Raw genomic sequence first — 19,868 nt, forward strand, 5'->3', positions numbered from 1 at the left:
GCGGGAGCTGGGGTCGTTTGGCCTGGAGAAAAGGAGACTCAGAGGTGACCTTATCACTCTCTACAGCTATGTGCAAGGTGGTTGTAGTCAGGTGGGGGTTGGTCTCTTTTGCCAGGCAGCAACTGACAGAACAAGAGGACACAGTCTCAAGCTGTGCCAGGGGAAATATAGGTTGGATGTTAGGAAAAAGTTTTTTATGGAACGAGTGGTTAAATACTGGAATTGTCTGCCTGGAGAGGTGGTGGAGTCACCATCCCTGGATGTGTTTAAAGAAAGACTGGACACGGCACTCAGTGCCATGGTTTAGTTGAGGTGGTGTTAGGGCATTGGTTGGACTCGATGATCTTGGAGGTGTCTTCCAACCTGGTGATTCTGTGTGATTCTGTGATTATTAGTTACCTCTCAGTTAAATACAGCAGTGCCTTGTTTTCACTAACTGATGAATGTTGCTCATTCTGTACTAAACCATGGGGTTTTTTTCCTAGGAAGATGAGACCTCACAAGGTTTACACAAACAGCATCTTTGCATATCTTAGTTGCTGTAGGAAGGAACTCAATGACGCAGAAACTGAAAAGACTTAATAGAGTTGTAAGAGCTGTGTACATCTGTGTCCTTTTGAAAAGCGGTGACATATCTTAGGAAGTCAGAGACAATATTTGAGAGCATTACTAATTACAGTTAGAGCAACTTCAAAGCAGTGTACAACTTGTAGGCCTACCCAGTCAATCAGCCGTATTACGTGCCTTTTTCTTGGCTTTTTTTTTTAATTAAAAAAACAGCTGAAAGAAAACCTCTGGCAAAACTCATCAATGACTCTCTTTCAGAGACTGCCTCCTCCCATTCCTGGAACTCAGCTGCATTTCTGTTGCATTCATAGATATAAATCTCCTTCTCAAATGCTTACTGCCTCCTTGTATCAGTGCACCCTTATGTAACAGTCAATATAATTTCACAGCATAAAGACATGAGACAACTGTTCTGCTATTGCCAGCTACATATAAGTGAATGTTTCCAGCTTGACATCAGTATTTCTTTAATGTTTGTACTAATCTTAAAAGCAAGGCTTATCTTAAACACTAAAAACTGAGGTTAGAAAAGAAACAGCTGAAAGGAAGTTTCACAGGAAAACATTTAATTTTAGCAGGTTTATTTCTTTGATCAGTAGATAAAGTAAGGTTTGTTTACTATATTGAGTTTTTATAAGCCAACACTGAACTGCTACACTTCAAACTTTACTGCCAAGACAAATAAAATGCAATTCACCATAGTCAATGTTTCTAGGCTACTGAATAAAGCCAAGTAAACAATACATTACTTCCCCATTCATTCTCTCAGACTCTAGAGATCCTCTGGCTTCAAAACAAGAAAAAAATATGGTCACTGACAGCACTGCTGCTAATTCACACTAAGGATTTTCAGGTGAAACTAATGAATAGTACACCTCTCTTTTACCCAGCAACAAGGACCAGCATCCAAGAATGACCTTCAGAATGTATTTGACTTGTTTCCTCATATTCTAGTGACCCTAGTCATTGGAGTCTGTGGGGTTTTATTACCTATTCAGTCCAATAAAAGGAAGGTCCAGTGACTGCTTGTGAGTTCTCCTTCGTGCATCGTTCTTCCCTGCTTTATTTTCAAATTATTTAAACTGCCTTTAGTTCTGACTAAGTATTCAAGTATTAAACTCATAAAACACGAGAGTGATTGCAATCTGAAATACCTAAAGCCTGACCTTCCGTTGGAGTAATTTCAGCCAAAATCCTCCTCCTCTTGAAGGAAGGAAAGAGGCATCGGCATTCATTAGGCAGCCTCTGCTTTCATTACTTTTATCAACAACAACCTGTCTTAATACAACTCTGCCAGATAATTAAACTACCCAACATATTGATGTTTTCATCATGAATTGCTGCTTTTCATTAGTAAAACCATGTACTTGATTTTTATCTTCCACAAAGTCACATCCATACATCTCTGGCTCAAAAGTGCTGGAAGCTAAGACAGCACATGCAGATGTTTCTCCAGCTGCTTTGTCTCACTCTTTTTCCTAGGCTTGTGCCATCAGTCCTTGCTGGAGGGAGCACCCTGACAGACAAATCTTTACATGACCCAGTATGGCTGTTTTGAGGTTATGTTCTTGTCCTGATTTTCTTACCACTCTAATGAAGTCTCCAACCATCCTTTAAATCAAGTATTTCATCTTTAAATCACTCCTTCCAGCTCTCCATTAAGATTTAAAAAATCAGTATATCCAAACAGTTGATACAGAGAACTTAAAAGTTCTACCACTGTGCAAACCTCAATGGATTCAATAAACTCCAGAAATAAAAAAAAGAAATAGTATATGACTTTCATAGTATTCAAGGCAAGGCTAGATGGGGCTCTGAGCAACCTCATGTTGGAGAAGGTGTCCCTGCCCATGGCAGGGGCATTGGAACCAGATGATCTTTAAGGTCCATTCCAACCCAAACAATTCTATGATGCTCTGATAAAAGTCCTGTACAGAAAAACCCATTATGCAACCATGCAGGTGTTTTAATCGTATTATTATTATTTTTTAATACAAAGGCTCTAGATTCTTTCATTTTAAAGTATTTTCAGAAAGATGGGTCTAATTCTATAAGATGATGCCATTCCCTGAAAAGTAACTGCCAACTTCTTGTCCCACTGAAGTCAGTAGGAAGCTTAATCTTTAAAATTAATGTTAACTAATGTACAGAGTGATAAAGCCAAATATCTCCCAGAAGTCTCATTTCTGTCACATGCAACTGAGTCAATGTGACTCAACCTGTTCTTTAGATTTCAGACGCAACAGTGCTGCTTGTTTCAAAAACTAAACAAAAATGTTCAAAATCTCAAAACAACATTCCTTGCATGAGACTTTGCATTCATATGCCAAACAGAACTGTCTGAATTAGTGATCACAAAAAACAAACAAACAAGGAAAAACCAACCCCCCCCACACAAACACACTTCTTTGAACCAGCCCACTGCTCTAACACCCATTTAGCTAACTGAAACTACAGAATTTTGTGGATGAAAATTCAATTTGGAGAAAGTTTGAATATTAAGCATAAAACTTTGTGAAGAGCAAATGACTGCTGATTGATGACACTCAAAACAACATTAAATAAGTGAATTTCCATTTTTATCTTCATGAACTTTTAACCCTGCACCAAAGCATAACAAATTGTCCGTTTCATCTGTCAGTTGTATTTTGTATGCCTTTAAGAACAGATACCCAGAGAGAAGAAATACAGTTTTTCTCTTGCAATGCAAAACACTGGCATATGCTCAGGGAACAAATCTCAGGATAAATCAGTAGGAGTGACAAAGTAACAGTAATAAGTGGGAAGACAGCAGTGAGAAGAAGAGCAGCTACCAGCCAGGCCTCACATGAGAAGATGGGGGATAGAAAGAAATTTTTCTAAGGACCACAGTAGAGCAAGCAGAATTTCTGTGGCTTTTGAGTTATAGCAGAAACCAAAACCAGTCACAAGAGGAAGGATCCACCTGCAAGAACATGACAGACCAGCAGAGGATTTTTTTTTTATTTTATTCTATGAAGTTGGTTGATTCCTTCTATGAAGTACCACCCAAAATGTAAATACTCATCATGAACAAAGCAGATTCCAGACAGAAATTGTTCTTTAATGATATGTGCAGCTGGGAACTTCTATGAAAACCTTTATCTTGGACTGTACAATCCATCTCCTGGCGGAGGCAACAAGTGGAGGCATACTTAAACTCATGTAGTCCCCTCCATATATAAGCAGCAAATGATAAGGTAGAAGACACTGAATCCTCCTTCCTCCTAATCTGTGCTCAAAAAATGCCAGAGGGAATGCAAAAAGCTCTTCAAATAGAATGGCCAAATAAGAGAAGCAACATTTTTTGTACCGGTTTGTATCCCAATCTCAAGCTAGACACTGTCAGCATGTAGTTATGAATCCACACAAGACCTCTAGAAAGCAAGGCAGCACCTTCAATGTTTCAGAACACGGCACAGACAAGTTAATGAAAACACAATGTCTCTTTTAATAACTTTCATTGACCTAATCCCTTGTGTTCTGAAAATATGTAACTGTAGGCTTGCCAAAGTGAATATGAAGAAGATCAAACTGATAAAACACAAGATAATGAGTCAATTGATGTGCAGATTCATTACTTTTGAAAACAAATAAACCCTTAACAGTAATTATGTCTGCTCATGATTAATGGCAGCTGCCCAATGGATTGTTCTTGATACGAACAGCATGTGAGGGTATACACACACTCATTAGAGTACAGATTTTTCCAGTATACAAATGTGAAAAAGTTTTCTGGAAACTAATGAGTGCAGAACTGTGACTGAAAGCTCCAGTCATACTATTGCTATTCCACTGTACTAAAAACAACCGGATTCTCAATCCATGAACATCACACAGGCTTTGAAATCCAGCATCAATCATGTTAACTGATTCTCACAAGATAAAAACAAAAGCTGAAGTCTAACATCTGCTTTCCTTGGCAAACCAATTTGAAAGTTTATGCATTTGGGAGGGTTTTTTAATCATCATAAATAACCCACAACCAGATGAATTAAAGGTGCTGCCTTGTTTTCTGGACAAATCATGATAGGGTCCCTGTAATTTTTCTTCACTTCAAAGCATTCAAAGGAAGACTTTAAGGAATTAGAGGAATTAAAAGGCCTGTGTGCAGATGCAGTCTGTGATATTGCTGGGATCATGGAGATGATACAATAGCTGACATGTTTGGGGTAATGCAATGGAGGGATACAGGTTCTTTAGGAAGGACAGGTAGGGAAGATGAGAAGATGGGGGTTGACCTCTCTGTGAAAGAACGACCATAACGCACAGAGCTTTGCCTGGAGATGGACGATGAGCCATGGGAGCTTATGGGTGAGGACTGAAGTGTGGGTGACACTCAGGGGGTGTCTGCTATAAGCTGCCAAACCAGGCAGAACAAGTGGACAAGGGCTTCTACAGACAGCTGGAAACAGCCTTGTGTCTCCAGGCCCTGGTCCTCATGCGGGGCTTCAACCACCCTGGCAGCTGCTGGGTGACCAACACAGCACTGTGTAAGCAACCCAGAGGCCTCCTAGAGAGCACCGACAACAACTCCCCAGTAAAAGCAGCAGAGCAAACAACAAGAAGAGGAGCTCTGCTGGAACTCCATCACAACCAAGGAATGCCTGATTGAGGATGTGAAGGTAAAAGGCAGCCTTGCCTGGTTCATTCTGAATTTCTCAATTTTTCAGGAAAGACAGAATAGATACTGCAGAAATTCCAGTCGCAAAGAGAGAGAAAGTCAAAAGAACATTTGATCCTCTGATAAGGAAACCTTACAATCTTCCCAAATATTTGTAAGTTCCTCAGCAACTGCAAAAATCAGAAAAATTCACAAACATAAAGGCTGCCCTAGTCAAATTCTGATGCTCTTCCAGAAGTCCCTACATAAAGCTCCAAATGAGCTCTTCCTTTCAGCTGATCAGCTAAAAAGTGTAGATCTTAAAACAAGCCAGAAACGTTTCATTATTCAAGAAAGCTAGTACAAAATTTCTGCATTTTCTTGTGAATTAGAAACTTGATTTCCTTCCTCCAGCCCATGCCAGTTTGGATTATGGAGCAAAGCAGAATCTGTACTCATAAAGAAAACCTTAGGCATAGAAAAGATTTTTCATTGTCTTATTCAAGTCAATGCATTTGTTCATGATGCAGAACTGCTTCTTGAAGAATAATCATCAGCTCTCCAACTGTTACAGAACAGCAGCATCCCTCTTAGATAATTCTTGAAAAGAATTATTCTGTAAACCCTGTAAAGCATAACATTATTTTATCCTCATGAACATTCACGTTCCTATGTAAATTGAGCCACAGTTAAAACACTGTGGAGAAAAAGACATTTTCACATAATGCAGAGGTCTGAAGTTAAACATATCTTTGCATCCATGGTCAAAAAAACACTTTTTGGCAAGCTCAGCATTTTGAAAACCAAGCCATGTCTGGACAAGCACTTCATGCTGAACTCTTTTTGAATGATCTTTCTATAAATTAACACTTGGCTTGCAACAGATGAAGTGATTACATAACTCTGAAACATAGCTGAAATATACCTTCAAGATTCACTACATCTGGCACTGCCACCTAATTCTGAATAATTCCAGCCTTCCTTTTTAGAACTTGACAGTATATGAACACTGAAATAAAGTCGGGCAATGAGCTTCTCATGTGACTGAACAAATGAAATTACTGAATTCCATTTTCGTAAGATATTGGCCTTGTATTACTGGAAAAATGTATATTTTATTGAGTTTTGTACAAACTTGCTCTTTTTAGTAGGGATTTTTGTTTTGGTTTTGTATCAAGAAGGGTGATAAATCCTCCACTGTGTCATGGAAAAGCAGTGCAAACAGTTTTGAACACTTCCAGATCACCATCTCTCTTCAAGTAAGCCTTCTGAGAAAGCGCTTTAACAAACAGTCCCCATAATATAATTCTCTACAGTTCAATGAGCCTTACCAGCAGATTTGCAAGTCCCAATTAACACTGATAAAAAGAAAACTGAAACAAGGCATCCAGCAGCCCCTAAAAAGTCACAACACGTTCCTCTTTGTACTGCTTATACACGTTGAACTACCCGGCACTGGTATTTCAGAGCTACATCAAACACCACTACCTTGCCTCCATTTTTTGCACATCTTTACCACCCTACAGTATTTCTTCTGAATGCTTTGTTATTTTAAACTAGCAACAGATAGTTGCCATACATGTCAGCCATACACTAAATTAAATTAAGCATTAAATAAAGATTTTGAGCATCCTTGATTCATAAGCAATAACGGCAAAGCCCAAGACAAATGTGAGAAACCAAACCACTGAACTGTTATGGTACAACTGACATTTTTTGGAAGAATATCATTCTCTGACTGCACTGGTCTCTCCTTGTGCAGTACAAATTGCAGTAGTAGCTCCTAATAGTTGCTCAAAACTGATTAAATATCAGGTTAAAGCCCTGGGAATAACTTCCACCTCACAGATATGGAAAACTCCCTACACCTCTGCATAACATCGTGTTAACAATACTGGATTAAAAACTAGATCATCCTTTGGGCTCTTTTATATTCACCCTCCATGATTTTTTTTTTCCAGGCAACTGAAAAGAAGGCAATAGCTCTATACAGTATTTCCAGTCCATACCCTCATGACTAGAGTTATAATCATTTTGGATTAAGAAAGCATTTCGTTCTCGCTGTTGGAATAACCCTCTTTTTCTAACACTTCAGGAGCTGTGAAACCCTTTACAGGTAAAGCTGACATTAATAGCTCTAGAGGGACTTCACTCATTTCCTAGATTTCCTGAAAGTCTTGATTTTAATGGGAAATAATATGCTGGAAAAAACACAATTAAAACCCAAATCAAAACAACCACACACACCCCAGCACACAGCTTACAGTGGGAACATGTACCTAGAAAGTTTGCCAACTAAGACAGACCAACAGAGCTGATCATGTACAATATGGCTTTGTTGGAAGGTTGCTTGTGAAAAACAAGCAATAAAAATCAGTAACTTATTACTATGATAGCTTAAAAATGAAACACAGTGAACTGACTGCCATAAACCAGAGGAATGATACACGGAGAATGAAGAAACTTCTGATAAGTGAGCTGTACTCCAGCATGTTTCCAGAAGCCAACATATAAAGTTTACCACAACTTGTACAGCACACTGACAGGAAGCTGTTGGTGTAGCAGGAAAAGCAAATGAAGTAATAAATAATTATGTGGGTAAGTAGTGAATCTGAAGATATATATACAATGCTACTGGTGCATGAAGTTCAGCTTTGTCTTGGATTTGTTCAGTCATTTTGGGCAAGTCACAGAGATCTCTCCGTAAATACATTCAGATAAGGATATTTGCTCTTAAAGCACTTTAATCTCTGGAGATGAAACATTATATTGAAATGCAAATGTTACTACTTACAGCTTACTGCCTTCAAATGACAGCTGAAACATGCATTCCACATTTATCATCTGACATAATCAACTCGAAAGCAGTCTTCATGTATGTTTTGACAACGTGTGAATGTTGAGCACAACTCATGGCATGTTATCTGACTGTCAAGCATGACCAAAAATTTTTTTAAAAACCCTACAGTAAAAAAAAAAAAAAAAAAAAAAAAAACAAAAAACCACCAAACAAAAAACCCAACAAAACCCCCACAAAACGAAAACAAAAAAGTTGCTGTAAAACAAGCCTCCCAAGCTTACTTGCAGCAGGGTTCCATGAACAGTGTTCTGTCGCATGCAATGAGTGGCAGGGTCTGGGAGCCCCTGCAGCAGGGCCAGCACTGTGTGTGGAACTTCATTGGCCATAACGAAGGGAACGAGGGCCCGGCCCGACATCTCACGGCAGCGGTACACGGGGGAGTGCCCACACCTGCAGAAAGGAGAAAGACCTGTTATTTCTCATCCAGCTCCAATCACTGGGGTGCCTAAAACGAAACAAAGCATAATGCAATGAAAACTGTAACATATTTCTCGCAAATCTAATATACAGTCTTCTCAGTAGTGAAAGACTATTTGCCCAGAAAGGTAAGTCATACTAGAGCTATGCCAGAGGATTTGTTTTAATTCAAAAGTTCTGGTGTTTAGATAAAGAAAAAAGAAAAAAAGAGGAAAAAATGCAATTATGCCATGAGACAGGTAAGTATATAGTCCTGTAAATATCTTTCTTGATGTTTATGTTACTTACTAATCATATTCAAATGTATTATGAATTTGACTTAAATTGTTACCTCCATGTTGTTAATCAGATGTTTCCATGAGAACACAACATGGTGTCCACTGAATTTTGGGCCAAAACTCCCACTGGTTTCTAGAACATATTTAAAGGCAGGAAGTAAAAGACATTGGAAAATAACTTTCCACTGTTTATAATTAGTATCTAAAAGAAAAACAGCAGTTAATTTTGAATAAAAAGTAAGATGCAGGACTCCACATATGGTAAATGCCAAAAAGAATCTTTCACCTTTTAGTGCAATTAAGGTTTTGACAGGCTGTAGATTTATGAAAATACATACAGAATGAGCTATTCAGCTACAGTAACACATTAACCAGTTATATGGTAGCATGTATACTGAATTGACGTGAGTAAGAGTCCTTAATCAGCTAAGCAGGTTAGCCTAAGTCTTTCAAAGCCAGTAATTCTTGCAGGTGTGAATTTTGGCAATGCAGGTAACAATTCAGCCACCCAGAAAACTGAGAAAGCTACTACAGGGTTTAGACAAAAAAGGCCAAATGTCTTACGTGATGAAAAATACAGTACAGCTGAAGGTATGCTCTGATACCTCCCAGATGATTGTGATGACCCAAGAGAGACGGCCTTCCCTACTCCAATACTCATCCTTTTCCTGAGTTGCTTCCTATGTATTTTTATCTTACAACATCACATGTAGATGAGATTATCCCCTGCCAAAATGATTTTGACCTCTGCTGAAAAACAAACCAAAAAACCCTGCAGTGTCATGCCTACATATTTAAAAGTTAAATGAAATTAAAAGGTATTCCAGATTTTCAAGTATCTGTAGCAAATTTAAATCAATATTCAAAGTAGTAGTTTATTTTACTTTACTTGTAATAAATAATTATTTAAATTAATTTATTTATATTACTTTATTTCACATCAAAGAAATACAGAAGACCGTTTGCATCTTGAACCACCAATCCAGCTAACAGGGTTTTGAACACTAAGAAACTAAATAGTCCTAACTGAAATAGATATGTTATGCCTTGGCATGCCTGGAAGACACAGGTCTCCTTCTGAGAGAGCTATACTACCCCCTAAACAACAGGTTTTTGTGGGAATTTTCACCCTTGCAAATAAGGTTGTATGTTCCATCATGATTTTTACAAAGACCATCTTTACATTTCCTTTTCACAGACTGGCCATCCTTCACTACAGGATGCTAGAGCAGAACAGTCACAGTTAGAGACTCTGCCATAGGAAAAGCTTTAATCCTGTATTGACAAGGTGTGAGAAGAAAGTCAGCTCCAAAAAAAAAAAAACTTTTTTTTTTTTTTAAACAAAAACGTTTTAATTCTACTTCATAGTAAACTGAAACCTAAGAAGTAATTGTCTGCAACCATTCTTTCAGCTCTGCTGAACCATGTTTTCTTAATTTTGTTTATGACTTTTACAGATACCAAGGAATCTGACATGTCTTCACAGGAGTGGAAAATGGGTAAAATGCCAGGGTTTCCTCTGCCTTGTGCAAGGGTACTTTCCAACACTACATGCTTCAAGAGGGGGCTTTCTCCTCAAACACAATGCAATGAATTACTATATATTTTTAAATAACCTGACTTTAACTTTTTTGTCTTGTAAAAACACCAAAGATTTATAACACATGCACCTACGTATATGGAGATACAGTATTTTACACGCCAAATTTTGTTCCGCTCTATTATTTTATCAAATTTATTATGAAAATAGAAGTGACTGCTCTATGTATAGAAAGAAGAAAATAGTTTCACGTTACAGGCAACATTTTCTCAGCTGCCTGAAGTCCTCCCGCAGAGCAATCACACAAGGGCCCCGTCATGGAGAACTCCCCCAGGACTCCGTGGACCCAGCTCTGCAACTTTCTGTGCCTGAGGCAAAAGCAATCCCACAGACCCTGCCTGCCCAAAGGGCAACCCAGCCAGCAGCCTGCCACTGTCCTACACACCTGCTGTACATTCATGCACACTTCTCACACTCCAGGCTGCCACACAGGGTGCAGGGTGCTCACAGGGACTGACACCTTAGCGGGAATCCTGAGAACAGCACGCCTGTGAAATCAGCACTAAGGAACAAAAGCACCACAAAAGTTTAAGAACAATACAGTATCTGCATTATAGGGACATGTATGGGAACACATGAAAGGTATTTCACATCAACAAACAGCTTCCCAAATCTGAGATGGGTTAACATTCCTACTGTTTTTTCTCATTTATTTAAAATACTTATTTTTAAATCTAACACTCAAAGAAAAACAGTTCTTTCCAATCCCCACCGCCCCGCAAGAAACAGCACTTGGTAATACTTAAAAAATACTCCTTCTTTCACATACATATGTCAGATGTCATGCCAAGTCACCACTAGTGACCTATCCCTGAACTTCTGCATACCCTGAAGGCACTTAGGTGTACATCTCTCATGTTTTGAAGGCACTTGGCCTCATTCCTGAATCATGCAAGAAGTTTGCCAGGAGAATGTCAAAACATATACTAGTTTTTCCATCCTCTAACAGCACCCTAGATCAGAGTTTTGATTTTTACTGGATCCCACTTACATAAAACCTCTCACCTGTAAATAAAACTAAACAGGATCGATTCTCAAAAAGGGATAGAAAGACTGAATGCAAATAAAACAACTGAGCAACAGAAAAATGTCATTCTAACCCGATTTTGCAATTTTTTGCTCATTGTTATACCAAGCTCCAAACCATACACTTTAGCACTGAGTCTACTACCTGTATTGTTAAAAATTTGTTTTATCTAGAGTTTAGCAACCATTATGGGAAGCAATCTCACAAACTGCATCAAGAAATATTATTGCACAATTATGGCAATTACAGTAACTCAGTTTTGTATCTGCAGCAAAACCCAGCAACTGAAGAAAGAAGCATTTTAAGGCTGTGGAACTACTCAGGTTACTCCTCCTGCAGTAGTTTACCACACTGCCATCCCTGAGATGAGTTTCATTTATGTGATAGCAGTTGCCTTGGTGGGACACTAGCAGAAAAGGACCTCCAAATGTGGTACTTCACCATCCAGACTCTGAGCTTCACCTGGCAACAGCACAACTCAAATCTGCTGCAGGCTCATCATCTCTGTAGGAAATACAACCAGTGGAATCTTGTATCCATTAGGACAGCATAGATGTGCGTACAAACCTGCACTTAAAATTGTTCCATCTCCTTTGATTTGAAAGGTGCTTGGGGGAGGGGGGGAAGTGTTTTCAGTATGTGACACTACCTTTACATGCAGGCAGATATAAGTAGACTTTAAAATCTAGGAATTATCTAAAATGTTATCGTATGTAAAAACATACATTATGCCAACCTGATTTTATTATTCTTCAAGGCAGCAACAAGAATGAAACTTGCAAAATCCTCATGTGATACACTCCTATTCAATCCTGAGGGCTATTAACAACTGTAGTATTTCACCTTGAACTCAGTACTGTTTATCTAGGTGCATGAGGTATTGGATGTAAACATGTTTACTTGAAACAGTCCACGATCAAGAACAAAAAGTCAATAAATCTGAAAAGGTTTCGCTCTGTGTAACCGTAGATTCAATTCAATCCATTTCCACTGCTCCGTTCCAGCTTCAACACTTAGATCCTGAACCGCCCTCCTAACTGACATGATTTATCACCAACTCGCATAAGGCACAAAGATTCCATACTCCTCTGCACACATCAAAGTATCTAATTTATTACTCTGGCTACAAACAACAGAACACTAGCTGTAAATAATAATATCTTAAACTTCTTCTGGGAAAAAAAAAAAAAGAAAAGAAAAAACAAACCTGCAGGTGTTTCCTATGCGCTCATTTTCCACCCTTTATTTCTCCCCCTTCAACAGACTTCTTATTACCCATACTAACAACACAAATAAGGACTACCTTTTATATAAAGGTCACAGAAACAAATTAGCAGAATTAATTTGAAAAATTACACTTGTTGCTGAAAATATGTTCATTATATTAAATAATTCCTACAGTAGTTAGAAGGACTAGCAAGGAGAGAAATGTCTATTTCCAGGTTTTACTGGCTGTTGTCACAGTGATCTGTGCATTATTAACAATGTCATTTCTTATTAGTGATACAGTGAAGGTTCTGCAGAAGGGGCTCTGAGCTTCTAAGTCAATCCAAGTATCCTACCACCATCACAAGGAGCTTGGGGGAAGAGTGCAGCATGAGGCAGGAAAAGGCCTTGCAATTCAAACCAACCACCTCTGCCTGCAGGTTAGAGCATTTTAACAGCCACCAGGGCTTTTAGAAGATGAAAATGATTGAAAAATATAGATAAATAAAAATCACATAGATGGTACTCTTTAAATCCTGGAGCTAGTTATACCACAAGGTCCTAACAAATGCACTGTAAAAAAAATTGTGGTAAGTCTTCTGTCTGATTCTATAGAGACACAGTAAGTAGTATGAGAAGGAGATTTCGTCTTTCCTCCAGGATGCAGCCATACAGTTCAAGTTATGTCATCAGTTCCAAAGCAAGAATTAAAACCAAGAAATGAGAGTAGGAAAAACACGGATGGTGGTCAAAGATCAGAGGGAAAAGTATTTAGCAACAGATTCAGTTCCTATTACAAGAGTTTGGATATCAAGATTCAAGAGCATTGTATGCATTCCTCAAGATTATAATACTAGTAAATTTTTCCCCTTCAAATTATCTCCTAAAGAAATACCTTTAGCAACTACAAATGCAGTGTGACAGGTTTCCAAGCTAAGTGAGATCCAAAAATAGAATTAAACAAAAAAATACACTCATGCTTCCACACAATTAACTTGGACTTACATACTGTGGATGAATCAGCAGGACAGTGCCTATGCATTACTGAGAGAGTAAGGCTTCCTGGAATATCAAAAATAATTTGCTACAGTTTCTTTTGTTCATTTTTTGATTTGCTTGGTTTGTGCTTTTAAGGAAACACAACAATTTTCCATTTTATTTTTCTGTGTTCCTTAGCAATAAAACTATCCAAAGCATTTAATTTAAAAACTTATTTCTCTGTGGAAACCTGTATTATAATTGGGCTGAGAATAATTTTTTGTTCTTTAATCTAAGATTAAAATAAAAAAAAAAAAACAGAAAAACTTGAGTTTTGATATAGCTCCTCAATATTTACCTGTAAAATAGGAAAATATTACAGAGGTACCAACAGTTTGCTGGAGGTTTTAGATCTACAATCAACACATAAATGTAGCTCAGGACATGTTTGAGCAAAACCATGGACAGAAACAAGCCAAATTTAATTTCAGGTTATTTATGTAGTACTAAACCGCTCAACTCTTATCTATTTCCTTTAAAGTGATGTTAATGGTTGCCCAAACTTCTAGCCTCTTTATACATTGTGTTAAGTATTTTATTCTTCCAACTTGGGCAATTAAGATAAAACCCCATGTTTTTGTAAGGGCAGTAGTTTCCACACAAGCACTTAATGAACCAGAGTAGCCATAAATACTGCAGAAAGTATGTAGGCAAAGCACACAGGCTTTTATTTGAGAAAGCTGTCCACAAGCTCTGCCAGGAGCTGTTTCTCCATATGTTTCCCAGGGCTTTCTAAGGAAAAATTATAGACATTTCTCTCTTCTTGTCACCAAGGCCCAGGTTAATGTAAACAAGTGGCCAACTGATACCAAGCTGAATCAACATCAGAAACTTGAATTGTTGTGTTTTAGCAAGCCAGAACACCTAGGATCGCTAACATCTGAGTCTATGAAAACTATTACTAATACAGTGTGTAAACTTCAGAGAAACAGAAATATGTTCTTGTCAAATGGAGATTTCCTATAGGACATGCTGACACAATTTAAATGGCATCTGTTCTTGAATTCTCATCAAGAAATCTCAAAGAGTATGTCCAGGTAGGTAGACTCTAGGCTTATGTAACTACTGAAGTTATATGAGGGTAGAGCCTCCATTTCAGTTCAGAGCACTCTAGACGGAAAAAAAAAAAAATCCCTGCTCTTATCTCAAGATCATGTAAAAGACAATTTCATTCACAATCTATTTCTACTTTGTTAATTTGGGAACAGTTACCATGATGTTTCACTACTGCAGAATAACAGAAAGAAAAACACACCACTTACTATCCAGAGCTGGGAAAAAAACAAAACAAAGACTACTTTCTGTCTTAGCAACTCTATCATTATTCTGAACTCTATGAAAGGGAAGTTGAATGAAAAAATCAATTCTCAGTGCCTTGTGATGATTTTCAAAGCTTCAGATGATTGTAAGCAAAACTGCAACATGAGCAATTTTAAAAACTTATCCTCAGACCCATGAAAACATCCAAAGGATCTGGGTTCTCAAAGATGATTCCCTTCCAGCCATACCACCAGAAGTATCTAGCTCATTGCTAAAAAGCCTTCCCAGTTACTGACTCTTCCCAAACTCAGACTGTTCTTTTTAAAGAATATTGGCTTTTTAAAGTATCATTATACTTGGTTTCCCTTATCATCCTCTGGATAGTTAATGTATTATTTCTCTCCATTTTCATATTCCTTCCTGCAAATACTTTTCCAGAATAAGCTAAATGTCTTTTGGATACTTATCTTGACCAGCAGAGTACTCACTGGTTAATTTTAAGTACATAAATGAACAATAAAATTACTTCACCAATCATATATTGACAGTTCAGCACCCCATCATGTTTTTTACTCCATGATGTTTCAAGCAAGTATACATCAAGTTCAACATACATCAAATTTTAACCCAGGATCCCAGCCACTAGTCCTCTTCAGGATTTTGCAGCACTGGAAAAAGACAGGTACTCTCAGTGCTCATGAATGCCTCTCTGCCAGATGTCACCCTTTATTTGCCATGAATCTGAAAGCTCCCTGAAGTTTGTGAATATTTCCTAAACTGCTTCAGACAATAATCTGCCAATGATTGATGAACACAGTGAACACTGGAATAAGAAATTAATTACGAATACCTAAGGGTTGTGGTATTTCCCATCAGCACCACTTGGATACCACACATCTGTCCACAGTTTCAGAGAAAAGACAGGAATACAGTAAAGAATGTACAAGATGAATAAAGAGTTTTAGTAGATCGGACGGTCTTGAGCAGCCTACTGCCAATCAAACACTTCTCATTCTTCTCTAGCACTACAATTTGAACTTAATCAAACTGGAAAAAATTACAGCCTGTTTACAATTTGTTATTTAAAAATGCTAAAAGGAAGAAAAAGACTGAAACCCTTCTTATTAATAAATATTTATAGCAAACCATAAATATTTTTACAGATCAGTATCAATCACTATGCAATCAGGATTGCACAGAAAGGAATCTAAATAGAAATGGAAGAATTCCAAGACAGTCCCAATTCATTAGAGATAAGCTCAGTGGGGAAATGCATCCCTGTCCTTCTCCTTCTCCCCCAGCTATGCAAAATTTCCACTTCAGATATTAAGCAAGAGATTTACTACAAGAAAAATCTAAAAAACAGTGTATGCTTTAAGGGTGCACATTGCTCCTTTTTTCCAAATGTCTATGCCAGCCCATGTTTCGGGAACCTTGCCCATAATAAAAAGGATATCTGTCTTCATCTCACAATGACTGCTCAGCCCCATGAGCTTCCCCAGCAAGGACACTGGGCATTCCAATGAGTCAGAGCCTGCTCCCAATCTCACGGGGATTCCAAATAATGCAACATTTGCAGACAGTTGTAACGCTGAGCAGTTATACTGAACAAATATTAGTAACTAAAAAAAACCCAAAGCAAATTAAAAAACCAGAGACCAAAGACTGAAGATGTGCAGTTGATAAGGGAACACAGGGAGATGTTTTCATAAACAACTGTAATCCAAAGCATCTATTTTAATACAACAAGGCTGCAACAAACACATGTAGTTCTTTTAATCTAATATGAAAAGGCATTCCCACAAAAGCTCTTTCCTTATCAGACCCCTGATAAGATTCCCAGTCGTACAGAAATGACAGTTGAAACCAGGGAGGTTTTAATATTAATTCTCCTAGTGCTGCCACGTCACACTAAAACCCAGGGAAAAGAGGAGAAAGGTAGAGGAAACATTTAGCACAACCAGTCAGCTACCTTGTTTGGCCACTTACCAGAAGATACCAGTGCTCAGCTTACAGAAAATCAGATGGCTGCTTTCAAGGCTGGTACAGGATGATATACTAAACCCACACATATAACTGCACATGTGTGAAACAAAACAAACACCAGCTAATCTGTATTTAAACAGCTTATATAAACAGCAATTTTAGCTTATAAAAATATATATATACACTAATTATTTCCTCCAAGCTCTTCTCAAACAAAATGAGGGTATCTTGTTACTAGAACTTCAGCACTTGGCCGTCTCTTGTGCTGTTTATTAAATCTAAAATTTAAGACTTTGAGATAAGTCTTACAGACACTTTCGAATCTACATTTGAATTTTGTTTCTTTATTATCCATCCTACCCTAGACCCATTCCCATGAAGCCCACACAGACTGTCATAGGGCTACAGTGGAACAGAACCAGCCACCAGAACAGACTGGATATAAGTTAGCATAATTAAACACAATACAGAGCAATCAAACTTACAGGCACAAGTCAACAAAGAACAACTTTTTCAAATGAGCAACCTACATGCGAGTAACATCACTGATTGGTGAAAATTTAAATTCACACAATGTTCTGCAGTATTAATACTACTACATCCGAGTCTTTTTCCTTAAGAAGTGAGCTGTCTCGTGTTTATGAAATGGTTAGACACAACTGAAACTCACAGAGAGCCTCAGGTCAGCTGCTCTGCTTGCTAGGAAGTTAAAATAAACCCAGATCAATCTCACTATTTCCAAAAATCATAGATGATAAGAATTTTCTCTCTCCTTCTCTGAACACTCTGTTAGGAATGGCTTACAGTTTTCTAAAATTTTTTAATTAAAAAATGACAATGCTCCATCCCACAGAACATTTTTTCTCATCACACACGGTTTTGTTTTCCTTGCATCTTAAGTGTCCATCATTAACCAACAGTCACACTGATTATCCTTGTATATTAGTAACAAGCTCTTGAGTGCAAAACCAAAACCCACTCAGTCCAGGTTGGGGGATGGAGAAGGGTAGAAGGGCAAAGAGGACAGCTGTAAAGTGCTTCCCACTGCCACCTACCCTGGGTCCCTGACTGGAAACAGCACCACAGGACTTCAGAATTTGGCTCTTCCATTTTGCAGGAAGATGCAAGTTACAAAATTCTGCCCAAGAAAACAGTGCCTCTTTCACAACTGCGTTAATTTCATGGAAAGATGTTCACATTTCTTGCAACATAATATACCTAGAAGCAGCACTGCTTCGAAATCTGCCTATTTGCTGAAGTTTTAAAAGGGAAATTTCATGAAGAATTAAGTTCTGTCAAGGGGAAGCCAAGGCACATACATCCAACAAGGTTTTAAAACCTTATATTGTTTGACATTTTAATTTTTAAAAAAACTTTCTAAAATATTAAGAAGTCACACTCTTAAATAGAGCTAGACTCCAAGTAGTGAAAAAGCATCCAAGTTAATAAAGCAATACCCATTTTACTCCTTCAGAGCATTCAGCCCAGAACATTTAACACTAAACAAACATTCTGTCAATGCCATGGTACAAAAAGACATAAGGTAACTCAATTCTAGATCATTCTGAAGAGATTACAGGTCTTTGAAAAAGGGAGAGGGAGGCAAAAGGGAGGTTATGTTTTTGTTTCATACTTAAAACATTACCTCCTGATTAGCTCCCTTGTTAATCAAAAACATGCTGTACATTCTTTCATCTTAGAAAGTAACCATTAAAACAGACCTACCTAGCTCTTTAAAAAAAATAGAGAGTGAGGTAATAAGTCGTGAATCAAAGTGTTCCAAATAAAACATCTGAAGGGGGAAAAATAGCTTAATAGAACTGCAGATAGGTAATCAAATGTCCTAGTTCAACAAGGAGTAACAACTGTGTGCTCAGAGATTGAGATTTGTCCTTGCAGCATTTAATCCTGCTCATATTGTGCAATTCATCTCAGCACGGTCAGAGCAACCACAGCTCTACTCCCACTAGATGGAAAATTCCACTCGAGCTTAAGTGACGCTCTTCAAAAGCCCAACTTGGATTCTTTCTGCTCAGCCCAGTTTTGTACACAGAACTGCTCATCCGCTTGCAAACACAATACCCTGTTCATCTTCTCAGTGCAACAAACAAACACCACTTCACTGCGGGCTCAGCCCTGCAAGACCAGTCGTGGGTCACATTCACCCTTCCTCTTTGCTGCCTGCATGGCTGTATCCTTCCTGGAAACTGGTACCCATGTCAAACAAAAACCTCATGGTAAAAAGTATGGCAGGGCAATTACATGTTCTAACTGCACTGAACTACCACGTGATTATACTTGTATGCAGATGCTATAGAATGCAACACTGACTGAGCAATTCAAAGAAACAGTTTATATATACAATTTAATGACTTGGTGCACAGGGCCTTTGGCACCAGACCTTCTCTTTGATCCTCTCAAAGTGGTTACTTCACAACAACCTTCATTACCACCTCCTAAAGAACAACCAAATGAAGAGGAAACAATTTTATTTTTGTTAATTTGTTATTGTAGAATGAAAAATAGGAAAGGAAATAGAAGGGAAAATAGCAACGTATTTGTTTTACCAAGATAAATTATCCCTGTATATTCCGACAAATGCAGTCAGAATGAACAGAAAATAGGCATGGCATTCAAAGAACAAGGATGTAAGAACTGTAGACAGAAGTACAGCCAGTAACAACACACTGAGGTATATTATAAATACATTTACCCCTGCAGAATCCTTGGTATTGTCCCCTGGCAACCATAAAAATTCTAATACTTTGTTAAGTAACCAGACAGAAAATGCATCTCTTTACACCCACATACACACTTTTTTGTCATAAATATGTAGTAATTTTATGCTAGTTTTATACCTGCACCCACAGCATTTACTGCCAAAATCAATGGAAAGGAAATGCAGAAAACATCATCTTTATCTGCTGCATCATTCTACTTTAGGAACACATTTAAAGGAAAAGTAGGTCCAACAGTACAGGTCTCTTAAATCTTCCAGGTTCTTGAAA

The 19,868-nt window shown here is 37.9% G+C and overlaps 1 protein-coding gene across 1 annotated transcript in view; it reads right to left on the reverse strand.

Annotated features, from left to right (window-relative positions):
- The window catches only part of THADA (THADA armadillo repeat containing), a gene marked incomplete at its 5' end in the record, with an annotated part of 153,336 nt that overhangs the window by 80,557 nt on the left and 52,911 nt on the right, over window positions 1-19,868 (reverse strand). The window contains one exon of the mRNA XM_082302617.1: window positions 8,270-8,438. Within this exon, the coding sequence (XP_082158743.1) occupies window positions 8,270-8,438 (169 nt within the window). The remainder of the gene's footprint in view (window positions 1-8,269; window positions 8,439-19,868) is intronic.

The sequence above is a fragment of the Coloeus monedula genome (genome assembly GCF_965178545.1).
Source record: "Coloeus monedula genome assembly, chromosome: 2".
NCBI classification, from domain to species: Eukaryota; Metazoa; Chordata; class Aves; order Passeriformes; family Corvidae; genus Coloeus; species Coloeus monedula.